This window comes from Pan paniscus, chromosome 16 (genome assembly GCF_029289425.2).
Source record: "Pan paniscus chromosome 16, NHGRI_mPanPan1-v2.0_pri, whole genome shotgun sequence".
Classification (NCBI taxonomy): Eukaryota; Metazoa; Chordata; class Mammalia; order Primates; family Hominidae; genus Pan; species Pan paniscus.
Genome location: NC_073265.2, coordinates 31,667,346 through 31,679,959, shown reverse-complemented (window position 1 = coordinate 31,679,959; position 12,614 = coordinate 31,667,346). Strand labels below are relative to the sequence as shown.

Sequence of the window (12,614 nt, the reverse complement as noted above, 5' to 3'; positions counted from 1 at the left end):
TCATGGCCCTGAAGCTTCCCTCAAATGCCTCCCTGGGCATAACCTTCTTCTAAAGCTAATCACTATTTTGACTACTGTCATAGATTACTTTTCTCTGTGCTTGGCTGTCATATCAGTATAACTGTACCACATGTGTTCTTTTATGTCTAGCTTTAGCTCACCATAATGTTTGAAAATTCATCTGTATTGGTACTTGTGCCAATAGTTTGTTCTTTTTTTATTGCTATGTAATGTTCAATTTCCCCTATAAAGTTACAAAAGATCTCATAGGATTAACGGGAAGCAGCATGAATCTTAATATTTAGGCATATTTACTGTCTTTTGCTGTATCTTACAATTTCATATATGGCACTTATGTTTGTAATTTTTTCAGGGGAGAAATTGAATAATTTAAGTGACTGACACTTTTAGGTATGAAAGAAGGTTGGGAGAGGAGATCAATGGATTTGACAAGCCACAGCTTTTCTCATCCTACCCAATTGTAACCATCTTGATTTTAATATCTACAGCCAAGCCCACTTAAAAAGCTACACCTGGGTCTTCAGTATCATTCAACAACAAATTTTTTTTTTTTTTTAATTGAGACGGGGTCTCGCTGTGTCGCCCAGGCTGGAGTGTGGTGACGTGATCTCTGCTCGCTGCAACCTCTGCCTCCGTGGTTCAAGCAATTCTCCTGCCTCAGCCTCCCAAGTAGCTGGGACTACAAGCACGCACCACCATGCCCAGCTAATTTTTGTAGTTTTAGTAGAAACAGGGTTTCACCGTGTTAGCCAGGATGGTCTCAATCTCCTGACCTCGTGATTCACCCGCCTCGGCTTCCCAAAGTGTAGGATTACAGGCATGAGCCACTGCGTCCGGCCTCAACAACAAATTTTGAATTTACTATGTCCTGTCCCAATTCTTGGTTCTAGATAAAGAGATTTGCTAGTACAATCTGGTTGGAGGAAATTGGTAGAAATCATTTTCTGGCCAGGCACAGTGGCTCATGCATGTAAGGGAGGCCAAGGCGGACAGATCACGAGTTCAGGAGATCGAGACCATCCTGGCTAATACGATGAAACCCCGTCTCTACTAAAAAAATACAAAAAATTAGCCGGGCGTGGTGGCGGGCGCCTGTAGTCCCAGCTACTCGGGAGGCTGAGGCAGGAGAATGGTGTGAACCCGGGAGGTGGAGCTTGCAGTGAGCCGAGATCGCACCACTGCACTCCAGCCTGGGCGACACAGCAGGACTCTGTCTCAAAAAGAAATCGTTTTTTGAAGGTCAGATCAAACAGTGGGTATTAAATCTGCATGTGCATCTGAATTACTAGGGAAATTTTTTAAAACACAGGTTCTAGAGCCCACTGAATTAAGAGTCTCAGGGATGGGGTTGGAGCTTGGGTTCTATGTATTTTAAAAGCCTCTTGAGTAATTTAGCCCAGCTAACCTGGCACCAGTTTGAAGGAGACGTTTGGGAGGTATTGAAATAGAGAATCATGTGCAGAAAACCACATATTTGATTAGTGCATTTATCAAATATGTAACTATAATCCTGATTTTCCTCTTTAGATGTCAAAATAGAACTTTGTCTTTTATATTTGACCTCTTAATTTAAGAGGCTAAGACCCAACTTATAGTACCCTTTGAAGAATTTCTACATTCTAAGTTAGAAACATGGGTAACATTACTAGAATTTATGTTTATTTTTCATATTACCTACAGCTTGGAAGTCTTAGGCCTCATATTTCAAAGGAGAAACAGATCTAAGATAGTCCCCTACAAAATAGAGGATGTCACACTTTCTTCCGCATAAGAGTCATTTTAAAGTCTGCTTTCTGGAGGAATTGTTTTTGACATCTCATTTGCCAGTACCCTCTGCTGATTAAAGGTTGTGTGCTTTTATCAGAGCCGAGAGTGTGTGGAGCAGTTACAGCTGGAAGACCGGGTCCTCTGCCTCCACAGTAGATGGCGAATCCTCTATGCGGGACTGGCAAATGGCACTGTGGTCACCTTCAACATAAAGGTTAGTGGTTGGAGGAGAAAAGGCTTACTTCCCATGCACTTGAAAATAGTGTGAGCATGTGTGGGAAGAAGTAGCAGGCAGGGATTTTCCTATTTTCTTCTGTGAGGAAGCAGCAGAATTAGCCACTACTCAAACACAGTTATCTTCTAATGTAAGTGAAACAAGATCCTCCATTCTCTCTGCTTCTACTCAAATGTTCCAGGACCAAAATGTAACTCCACTAAATTAAACCAAGTCTGAAGATTTGGGGCCAAATAATGAGTCATGGATTAAACTAGTCTGTCTCAATTTAAGAATGACATCATAAAAAATGAACTTAAGTGCTCACTTTGACAGCACATACACTAAAATTGGAATGATACAGAGAAGATTAGCATGGTCCCTGCACAAGGATGACACGCAAATTCATGAAGCATTACATATTTTTTAAAAAATGAAGAAAAATGAACTTAAATTCCGTTGAGTATGACATTGGTGTGGTTTGGCACTGGTTTAGGGTTTCATGAGGGCGGCCCATCTGTGAGGTGAACTAAGAGGTTTGCTGTAATGCCCATATGGCTTCATTCTTTCCTAACCCAGAGATAAATTCATTTGTTGACCTAGCCTTTATTGAGCATCTGTTATGTGCTAGGCCCCAGGATAAGGTTTAGTTTTTGATGGCCCTGTGTGCTTTGTTAAGGTAGTTGGACTTCATCTTACAGGCTGTAAAGTATGAGAGACATGATCCCATTATATTTTAGAAAAAGTCACTGGAGTTGATAAGATTGGGAAAGATTGGTATTAGCAAAGGCAGGGAGACCATTTAGGAGGTTTTGTAGTGGAAGCTGACATGAAAAAGGTTAAACAGGATGAAGAGAAGGGAATGGAGGAAATATATAGTCTAAGAGGTAGAATTGATAGGTTTGATTGCTAATTAGTTGTGGCACCATATCCTCTGGTCATCTTGTAACCATGTGTTAGAATGGTACTATTACAGTGTCATTCATAGGCTGCATGCTAGCTGGAACTAACAGAAGGTGTGCATTGAAATATGTCATGGTTTCTGCCTACAGGAAACTTAAGATCAAGTGAGAAGAATTTAGCATGTATATAATCAAGTGCCAAGTGATTTGGTCTGTTTGATATGATACATCACAGAAGGGCAATTAGTGAAGATTTTTGCATTTTAGATGCAGACAAGTTCTAAGTCTGATTAAATTGGATTAGGGCAATAGAAATGGAGAGGAAAGTAAATTTAAAATATTTTAAAGGCTAAAACGTGATAATTGCCTAATTATCTTCTCTTTCGTGAGATTATCAGAAGTAGACAGAAGTGGCTGGGTATGGTGGCTCATGCCTATAATCCCAGCACTTTGGGAGACTGAGGTAGGAGGATTGCTTGAGCCCAGAAGTTCGAGACCAGCCTGGGCAACAAAGCAAGACCTCTGTTTCTCAAAAAAAAAAAAAAAAAAAAGCTAAGTATGGTGGCACACGCCTGGAGTCCCAGCTACTCAGGAAGCTGAGGCAGGTGGATTGCTTGGGGCCAGGACTTCAAGGCTGCAGTGAGCTATAATCACACCACTGTACTCAAGACTGGCTGACGGAGTGAGACCCTGTCTCTCTTTTTTTTTTTTAAGTAGTAGACAGAAGTAAGGAGCAAGACAATCTTGAGGCAAAATGATGAGATGATGACAAGAAATTCAAATGGAAAAGTTCTTTAAAGGATTGAAAAGCCCTGGAGAAGATGGTCCTAGAGACAGACATTTGAGAATCTCTGCATAGATGTGAATTTTGAAGATGAGGGCTGGGCTTTTTCCTAGGTTGCCCATACTCTTAGAATGTAGTGCTTCTGGAGTCACAACAGAGAGCCGGGACTGTTTACCAGGGCCGGTCCACCTTTGGGTCCTGACCTCCATTCAGTCTGTCTCCCTAGCACTTCAAGACTGTTGAAATCATTGCTCAGCAATGTAGGCTCCCAGCTGTTGTTTTCTGCTTAGTTTTAGGAGCCTTACTCCAGGCATGCACCTAAAGAACTTTTGTGGAAGTGGGAGGCTTAATGAACAGGGTTGGCTGGGGGATGAAGGAAAGAAGTCTAAAATCTGAGATAAAAGAATGTTTTGGGATTCAGGATGTGACCCTGCCACTCTGATATAATTAGGCTTCTATAGTCTACTAAATGATGTTGTGAGAGATGACATGGAACCAAGTGCCAGAAGAACATCATAGTAAGGTGGAGAATTTAGGCCAGGTGTGGTGGCTCACGCCTGTAATGGGAGGCTGAGGCGGGCAGATCACCTGAGGTTAGGAGTTCAAGACCATCCTGGCCAACATGGTGAAACCCTGTCTTTACAAAAATACAAAAATTAGCCACGTGTGGTAGTGGGCGCCTGTAATCCCAGCTACTCAGGAGGCTGCGGCAGGAGAATCACTTGAACCCAGGAAGCGGAGGTTGGAGTGAGCTGAGATGGCGCCATTGCACTGCAGCCTGGGCGACAGAGCGAGACTCCGTCTCAAAAAAAAAAAAGTGGAGAATTTGAGACTTACTGAAATTACCTAGGAAGGTAATTCTAAATAGAGATTTTTGGAAACAGCATGACACGTAGATTGCCTAAATTTTGGATGACAGAAATAGTTCCTGAGTCGGTGTCAGGGAATATGCACTAGAGTTTGAAAAAAAAGGTTCACCCTTCATTATTATTAACTTACAGGTGGTGAAAGAAAGCATAAAAAGAGAACCAGTTTCTAATTAGGATGGAAATGGTGTGGGTTGAAGTTATAAATGAGTTTATAATGTAAGCGTTTGCCCTCCTCAGATCAGGGGATGGGGGAGGTTCAGTAAAAAGGGTTGGAGTGGGAAATAGCAGAGATGGATAAATTAAGGCTGCAGAGTGGGTATGAAAATTTGAGTACAGGTGACAGAAATGAGTTTGTACCAAGGTAATGATGTTGGTTAGTTGAAGTTTTCCAGCTAAGTTGTTCTTAGCTGTAATCTTGGCTTATTTTCCAGAACAACAAACGACTTGAGATCTTTGAATGCCATGGCCCTCGGGCAGTCAGCTGTCTTGCTACAGCTCAGGAAGGTGCCCGAAAACTGCTGGTCGTGGGGTCTTATGACTGCACAATTAGTGTACGCGATGCCCGGAATGGACTGCTCCTCAGAACTCTGGAGGGCCATAGCAAAACCATTCTTTGCATGAAGGCAAGTACAGTGCAAGAGAATAGGAGTTGTCTGGCACAAATAGAAGGGTTTTGAGGCCAGGCGGGGTGGCTCACGTCTGTAGTCCCAGCACTTTGGGAGGGTGAGGCAGGGGGATCGCTTGAGCTCAGAAGGTTGAGACCAGCCAGGGCAACATGGCAAAACTCCATCTCTACAAAAAAAATACAAAAATTAGTGGGATGTTGTGGTGTGCACCTGTACTACTTATGAGGCTGAGGAGGGAGAATCACTTGAGCACCAAAGATCGAGGCTGCTGTGAGCCATGATTGTGCCACTGTACTCTAGCATGGGCAACAGAGTGAGACCTTGACTCAAGCAAAGCAAAACAAAACAAAGAAGGGTTTTAAATGGCATTTCCCGTGTTGTCTCATGCATCATTTAGAAACACCACCTTGGAAAGAGCAAGGAGATTGCAAACCTTTTCTTTACACCAACATCACCAAGTGATGCACTTTCATTTGAGAAACAACGAGTGTATTTTGTTATAGTGTGGGTATACTCGAATGCCCTTCTAGGCTGCTTCATAATCATTCTGGAAAGGTAACAAACCTAATAATACATTGTCAGTTCATTAGCATGCTTGGTAGGGGGGGTGTAAGTTTCAGCTGAGAAAATTCATCTGAGAAACTTTTATACCTAGTTCATCGTGCTCATCTCAAAATAGGATGGAAATTAGAATTTGCCAATGTGTATTACAAGTTATAGAGAAAATTAAGAACCGTATACAGAATCTGACTTGTTTAATTTTTTCTTTAAGGTGGTGAATGATCTCGTGTTCAGTGGCTCCAGTGATCAGTCAGTCCATGCCCACAACATTCACGTAAGCTGTGTTGGTGTTGTGTAAAGAAACTGTGAATAAAATAATGGTTAAAGCTTGATGGTTTTCTTAAACCTCTTGCAATTTAAATTAAGCCCTTTATCCACCGAAGGGATTCGTAATCATCCCTATGCATATGCTCTTGGATAATATTGTGTAACTTAGAAATTCTACCTCATCAAAGTTTTTAATGGTGGACAGACAGGCTTTATGTAAGGTTTAGTTTGAATGCCTCATTTAAACTTGAAATAAACTGAGCAGCTGAGGCTTCCAGAAAGTAGATATGATATGTGGTTAAAATAGAACTAGTAAAAACAGCTGAGAGCTGGGCCCAATGGCTGTCACCTGTAATGCCAGCTACTCAGAAGGCTGAGGTGGGAAGATCACTTGAGGCCAGGAGTTTGAGACCAGCCTAGGCAAAATAGTGGCCCCATCTCTTAAAAAAATTTTGTTTTTAAATTAGCTGGGCATGGCAGTGCGTCCTGTAATTCCAGCTACTCAGGAGGCTGAGGTGGGAGGATTATTTGGGCCCAGGAGTTCAAGGCTGCAGTGAGCTATGATTGCACCACTGCACTCCACCCTGGGTGACCAAGTGAGACCCCATTTCTTTCTTTCTTTTTTTTTTTGAGATAGGGGTCTCACTTTGTCACCCAGGCTGGAGTGCAGTAGTGCGATGTTGACTCACTGCAGCCTCAACCTCCTAGGCTCAAGGGATCCTCCCACCTCAGCCCCCCAAGTAGCTGGGACTAATGGCGTGAGCCTCCATGCCTGGCTAATTTTTTAATATTTTTTGTAGAGATGGGGTCTTGCCATGTTGCCCAGGCTGGTCTTGAACTCCTGAGCTCAAGTAATGTGCCCACCTCGGCCTCCCAAAGTTTTGGAATTATAGGTGTGAGCCACTGCGCCCAGCCTGTGAGACCCCATCTCTTAAAAAAATGAACAACAGAAACAGCTGAGAGACTGTTCTCAGGTCATAGAGGCAGCTTTTTGAAGCTCAGTTCCTGGTCCATAACCTCAGAATAATTCCCAACTGATAGACTTGTGGTCTAGATCCAGTGAAATGAAAAAAGTAAAAGTACTTGGAAAGCTATAAATACAGATAGAGTTTTGGCCGCTTTCTTTCCATGACTAATAGGAGTCTTTCCATCAGGATACAATCCATATATTTTGTATATGTAATAAATGATTGTGGGATACTTCTGCTATTAAAGTTAATACAGTTGTATTAACTGTATTTGTACAGTTAATACAATTAATTGTATTAATTATATGTGTACAGTATCCTCAGAATTATGCCTCTTAGAATTACAGAATTATAACCAGGAAGGAGTCTCAAAAGTCAGTCTGGTGACTCTTACTTCTCTTCTGACATAGACTGGTGAGCTCGTGCGGATCTATAAAGGTCACAATCATGCAGTGACTGTGGTGAATATCCTAGGAAAAGTGATGGTGACTGCTTGCCTGGATAAATTTGTTCGTGTCTATGAATTACAGGTAGAATTTAGATTCAGTATTTTGCTTGAATGATTTGGGGAGATTGTCTATTTGGGTTTAGTGTTGATTTTTGATACAGTAAGGTGGGATGGAACCCAGGAATCTGTATTTTCACAAGCATTCTAGATAATTATGAAACAGCTGGCCTGTGGACTGCAGCTTTCAGAAACTGCTCTAAGATACTTGATCTGGGTCATGGGTGTCAAAACTTAATTTCTGGAGAGCAACTCCAGTCTCTTAAAACCTGTCTAGTTCTCCTTGTGTGCAGTTTCAAGTTTGAAACTCTGATTCTAACAAAATTGATTTTATTACTTCTAATTACCACCTCCCTCCTTGAGTAGTAGAATGTAAAAGAAAAATTGCCATTAGAGTATATTTCTGTTAGAATGCTACTAGTGCTTCCACTTGGTGCCTCAGGTGTGGTTTTAAACCTGCCAAAGGCCTTTAGGGACTGTACTTATTAAACGCAAGGTATAAATAACTTCAATTCTCTCTCTTTTTTTTTTTTCTACCTAAGTCTCATGATCGATTACAAGTTTATGGAGGACACAAAGACATGATTATGTGTATGACCATCCATAAAAGCATGGTGAGTGTTGTCATGTAAGATATTTGCTTTTGAATGTGTTTGCTAAAAAATTCTTGTCACTTCCAAAAGTGACATCTGCTTCTGATATGCCTCATTGTTAAGTGTACCTTCCCATCTCTTGGCATAATAGGGAAGTAACCAGGGGACAGTGTTGAATATTCCATTGTCTATTAATAGCCAAAATTATTACAATAAAAATGGTAGTATCAACTACAGTTTAATAGAAGGTAAATTTAAGATGCTTCAAAAAATTGAGTGGTGCCTTTTCCAGAGACATGATCTGAATGGAACACTGGAATGGAGTCAGGAGATTTGGCCAGTGTGGCATGGTTACAGCAGATCTAAAAGTAGAAACCAACTCACGTAACCCTGCTAAGCCTTGTTTATTTTATTTTTAAGTTATGGAGTTGAACCAGAATGGATGTTTTTCAGACTCTGAGTAGCAGAATCCTTTCTTTTCCAGGGAAATACAGGTGCCTAACATAGAGCACCCGATAGAAACCAGGGCTACCCCAGTTAAAGTATAAAGGACAAGTGGGTGCCTCTGAGCCCTGCCACTCCTCTCTGCCCTGGTCCCAAGTGGCTTTCTAAGGAGCACAGCTGCAAAATACCTAGACTAGAAGATCTGGAAAATACTTTCCCATTCTCCTACTCTGGAGCTGGTTTTGATTTAGGTGTTTGTTTTCTTGTAGCTGCCGCAAGGAGCTTGTGACTCTTGTTTTGAGGGTGTTTTGTAGTTTGTATGTATTTTGGTCTGATATTATAAACCTCTCTTTCTCCAGATTTACACTGGCTGTTATGATGGCAGTATTCAGGCCGTGAGGCTTAATCTGATGCAGAATTACCGCTGTTGGGTAAGGAGTGAAACTCTTCCTGTCACTGGACTTCTAGAGGTTGCTTCACCCTAGGCTAATTGATAGATCTTCATTATCATCAGTGTAGCATTTTTATATTTTAGCATCTACTTTATGCCTTACACTGTAGATCACAGGTTGTCTCCTCGGTGGTGGTTTTGTTTTATTATAAAATCAATACATGCTTAGAAAACAACAGTACAGAAATATATGAAATAAAAAGTGGAAGTGCTGCCGGGCGCGGTGGCTCACGCCTGTAATCCCAGCACTTTGGGAGGCCGAGGCGGGTGGATCACGAGGTCAGGAGATCGAGACCATCCTGGCTAACACAGTGAAACCCCGTCTCTACTAAAAATACAAAAAATTAGCCGGGCGAGGTAGTGGGCGCCTGTAGTCCCAGCTACTCGGGAGGCTGAGGCAGGAGAATGGTGTGAACCCCGGGGGGCGGAGCCTTCAGTGAGCTGAGATCGCGCCACTGCACTCCAGCCTGGGCGACAGGGAGACTCTGTCTCAAAAAAAAAAAAAAGTGGAAGTGCTTATTTTGGTAATGGCACTGCCCCCTCTACTCCCGCTCATCAGAGATTACTAGTGTTAATGGTTTGGTTTGTGTCCTCATTGGTTTTTGAGGAATAGGCAAATAAAAAAAATTTAAGGTCTTCTAAGTTCTAAACCTTAGTTCATCAGGCTGAATTGTGTGGTTTTTATTTTGGGGTTAGGACTGATGATTAACCCTTAAAATTTTCACACTATTTCTTATAAGCCTTAATTTTTTTTTCGTCAGTTCTAATAATGGTAGCTTTTCCCTAAAACCCTAAGATCCTTTTCAGCATTGATGGCGTGAACTTGACACTCTCCATTTTAAAATTCGACTTTACGCTTGCCCACAGCTTAGTGACTTTTTAGCTCTTTACATATTACTATCTTTGCTTTTTAATTTTCTCAGTGAAGGCAAGCAGAATCTAGTACAGTTCCTCTTTATCCAAGGGGGATATGGTCTATGTTTTTTTGATGTAATAATCAAGAGGGCTAAGTGACTAACAGGCGGTAGCGAATATAACGTAGATATGTTGGACAGAGGGACAGTTCACATCTGGGCGAGATGGAGTGGGATGGCAGGAGATTTCATCACACTGCTCAGAATAATGTGCAATTTAAAACTCAAGAATTGTTTATTTTGGGAATTTTCCAATTAATATTTTTGAAGATCAGTTAACCACAGGTAACTAAAACCTCAGAAAGTGAAACCATGGATAAGGAGGCACTACTGAACGACAGGATCCAGAGTACACAAATAGAGTTAATCTATAGAAAGAAATGGGGAAGATACCTCTGGCTTTATAGAGAGAAGGATGGAGTAGTACTGACAGAGGAAAAACTTAACTTTGCATTACTTTTTTTGTTTTGTTATGTTTTGTTTTGTTTTTTTGAGACAAAATCTCACTCTGTTGCCCAAGCTGGAGTGCAATGGCGCAATCTCGGCTCACTGCATCCTCTGCCTCCGGGGTTCAAGCGATTCTCCTGCCTCAGCCTCCCTAGTAGCTGGGAACACAGGCGCCCGCCACCACACCTGGCTAATTTTTGTATTTTTAGTAGAGACAGGGTTTCACCATGTTGGCCAGGCTGGTCTTGAACTCCTGACCTTGTGAACCACCTGCCTCGGCCTCCCAAAGTGCTGGGATGACAGGCATGAGCCACCGTGCCCGGCCTGCATTACTTTTAAGAAATAAACATGTGTTCGAATTAGAATCACAAGACTTTACCAAGAAGCCTGTAGGGAAAAGCCAAGTCAGAGAGTCTTTGTGCTTCCTTGTTTTTCTTTTCTTTTTTTTTTGAGACAGGGTCTTGTTATGTTACTCAGGCGGGAGTGCAGTGGTGTGGTCACAACAGTCACTGCAGCTTCAACCTCCCAGGCTCCAGCAATCATCCTACCTCGGCCTCCCTGGTAGCTGGGACTACAGGCATGTGCCACTATGCCCAGCTAATTTTTGTATTATTTTTATTATTTATTTTTTTTCTGAGACAGAGTCTCACTCTGTCACCCAGGCTGGAGTGCAGTGGCGCAATCTTGGCTCACTGCAGCCTCCACCTCCCAAGTTCCAGCGATTCTCCTGCCTCAGCCTCCTGGATAGCTGAGATTACAGGCACATGCCACACACCTGGCTAATTTTTGTATTTTTAGGAGAGTCAGGTTTCACCATGTTGGCCAGGCTGGTCTTGAACTCCTGACCTCAGGTGATCCGCCCGCCTCGGCGTCCCAAAGTGCTAGGATTACAGGTGTGAGCCACCATGCCTGGCCTGTATTTTTTTTTTTTTTTTTTTTTGGTAGAGAAAGGGTCTCACTATGTTGCCCAGGCTGGTCTCGAGCTCCTGGGCTGAAGTGAACCACCCACCTCGGCCTCCCAAAGTGCTGGGATTACAGGGTGTAATCCCACTGAGCCACCACTTAGGAAGCATAAGACACTAGCTTATGCTTTCTAATACATGAAATTAAGCCACGTTTATAAGTAAAATTATAGCTTAAAAAAATAAGTAGGTATTCATAAAATTGAGATTCAAGTGACAAAGGTTGTCAGTAAAGTCAGGCACTTCCATGGCAAACACAGTATTTATTCTACAATAAGTATTTCCACAAATGTAGTTTTCTTTATCAGACATTTCTATTTTCACATTTACATCAACAGTTCTTAGAATTGTTAAAAATAGCCCTTTTGGGCGGGGTGCGGTGGCTCATGCCTGTAATCCCAGCACTTTGGGAGGCCAAGATGGGCGGATCACTTGAGGTTGGGAGTTTGAGACCAGCCTGACCAACATGGTGAAACCCTGTCTTTACTAAAAAAAAAAAAAAAAAAAAAAAAAACAAAATTAACTGGGCGTGGTGGTGCACGCCTGTAATCCCAACTACTTGGGAGGCCGAGGCAGCAGAACTGCTTCAACCCGGGGGGCAGGGGGCAGAGGTTGCAGTGAGCCGAGATCGTGCCACTGCACTCCAGCCTGGGCAACAGGAGTGAAACTCCATCTCAAAAAAAAAAAAAAAAAAAAAAAAAGCCCTTTCGGTATTATAGGAAAGGTATTTGCCTTTTGTATTGAATAACCTAAGATAGAAACTCAATTTTATGATGGCAACATCAAAAAATACAGTTTAAACAGAATTTTATGGTAATTTACCCATAAATATTTGCTGGCCTTTTCCTGATTTAAGAAGTTGTAATTGCTACATTAGTGCTGTTCCCTCTCAAAATATCAAAAGATTTTTCCAGTATTTTCAAGGTTCCTCATTATACTGATATTTTGGTTGCCTTGGCTTTGTTGTCTTTTCTAGCCAAGAATAAATTTGAAATAAGGGGCTGGCTTTTTACTTCCATAGTGCTTATGGGATCCAGGTGGGGGCTGTTCTGATTCACGTTCACTGCACCCTTTTTCACCGAGTCTCCTCATTTTCTTTCTCTCCAGTGGCATGGTTGCTCTCTGATATTTGGCGTTGTAGATCATTTAAAACAACACTTGCTGACCGACCACACTAATCCCAACTTCCAGACTCTGAAATGTCGCTGGAAGAACTGCGATGCTTTTTTCACTGCTAGGAAAGGATCCAAACAGGTACATTAGTGGGACTTGAGGTTTGCCTGGGATTCAGTAGACTGCTCAGAGCAGGGGCTAGCAAA

At 42.1% G+C, this 12,614-nt stretch overlaps 1 protein-coding gene and 1 non-coding gene across 5 annotated transcripts in view; both read left to right on the top strand.

Moving 5' to 3' along the window:
* The window catches only part of ZNF106 (zinc finger protein 106), a 79,230-nt gene that overhangs the window by 61,685 nt on the left and 4,931 nt on the right, over window positions 1–12,614 (top strand). For all 4 annotated transcript variants that reach the window (XM_008973214.5, XM_003805607.6, XM_034938575.3 and 1 more), the window contains 7 exons: window positions 1,886–2,002; window positions 4,989–5,180; window positions 5,956–6,018; window positions 7,390–7,509; window positions 8,027–8,098; window positions 8,881–8,952; window positions 12,403–12,549. In XM_008973214.5, coding sequence (XP_008971462.4) covers window positions 1,886–2,002; window positions 4,989–5,180; window positions 5,956–6,018; window positions 7,390–7,509; window positions 8,027–8,098; window positions 8,881–8,952; window positions 12,403–12,549 — 783 coding nt within the window. The remainder of the gene's footprint in view (window positions 1–1,885; window positions 2,003–4,988; window positions 5,181–5,955; window positions 6,019–7,389; window positions 7,510–8,026; window positions 8,099–8,880; window positions 8,953–12,402; window positions 12,550–12,614) is intronic.
* On the top strand, window positions 2,323–2,429 carry LOC112437379 (U6 spliceosomal RNA). The gene has a single exon (XR_003025998.1). It is a non-coding gene; the product is annotated as a U6 spliceosomal RNA (small nuclear RNA).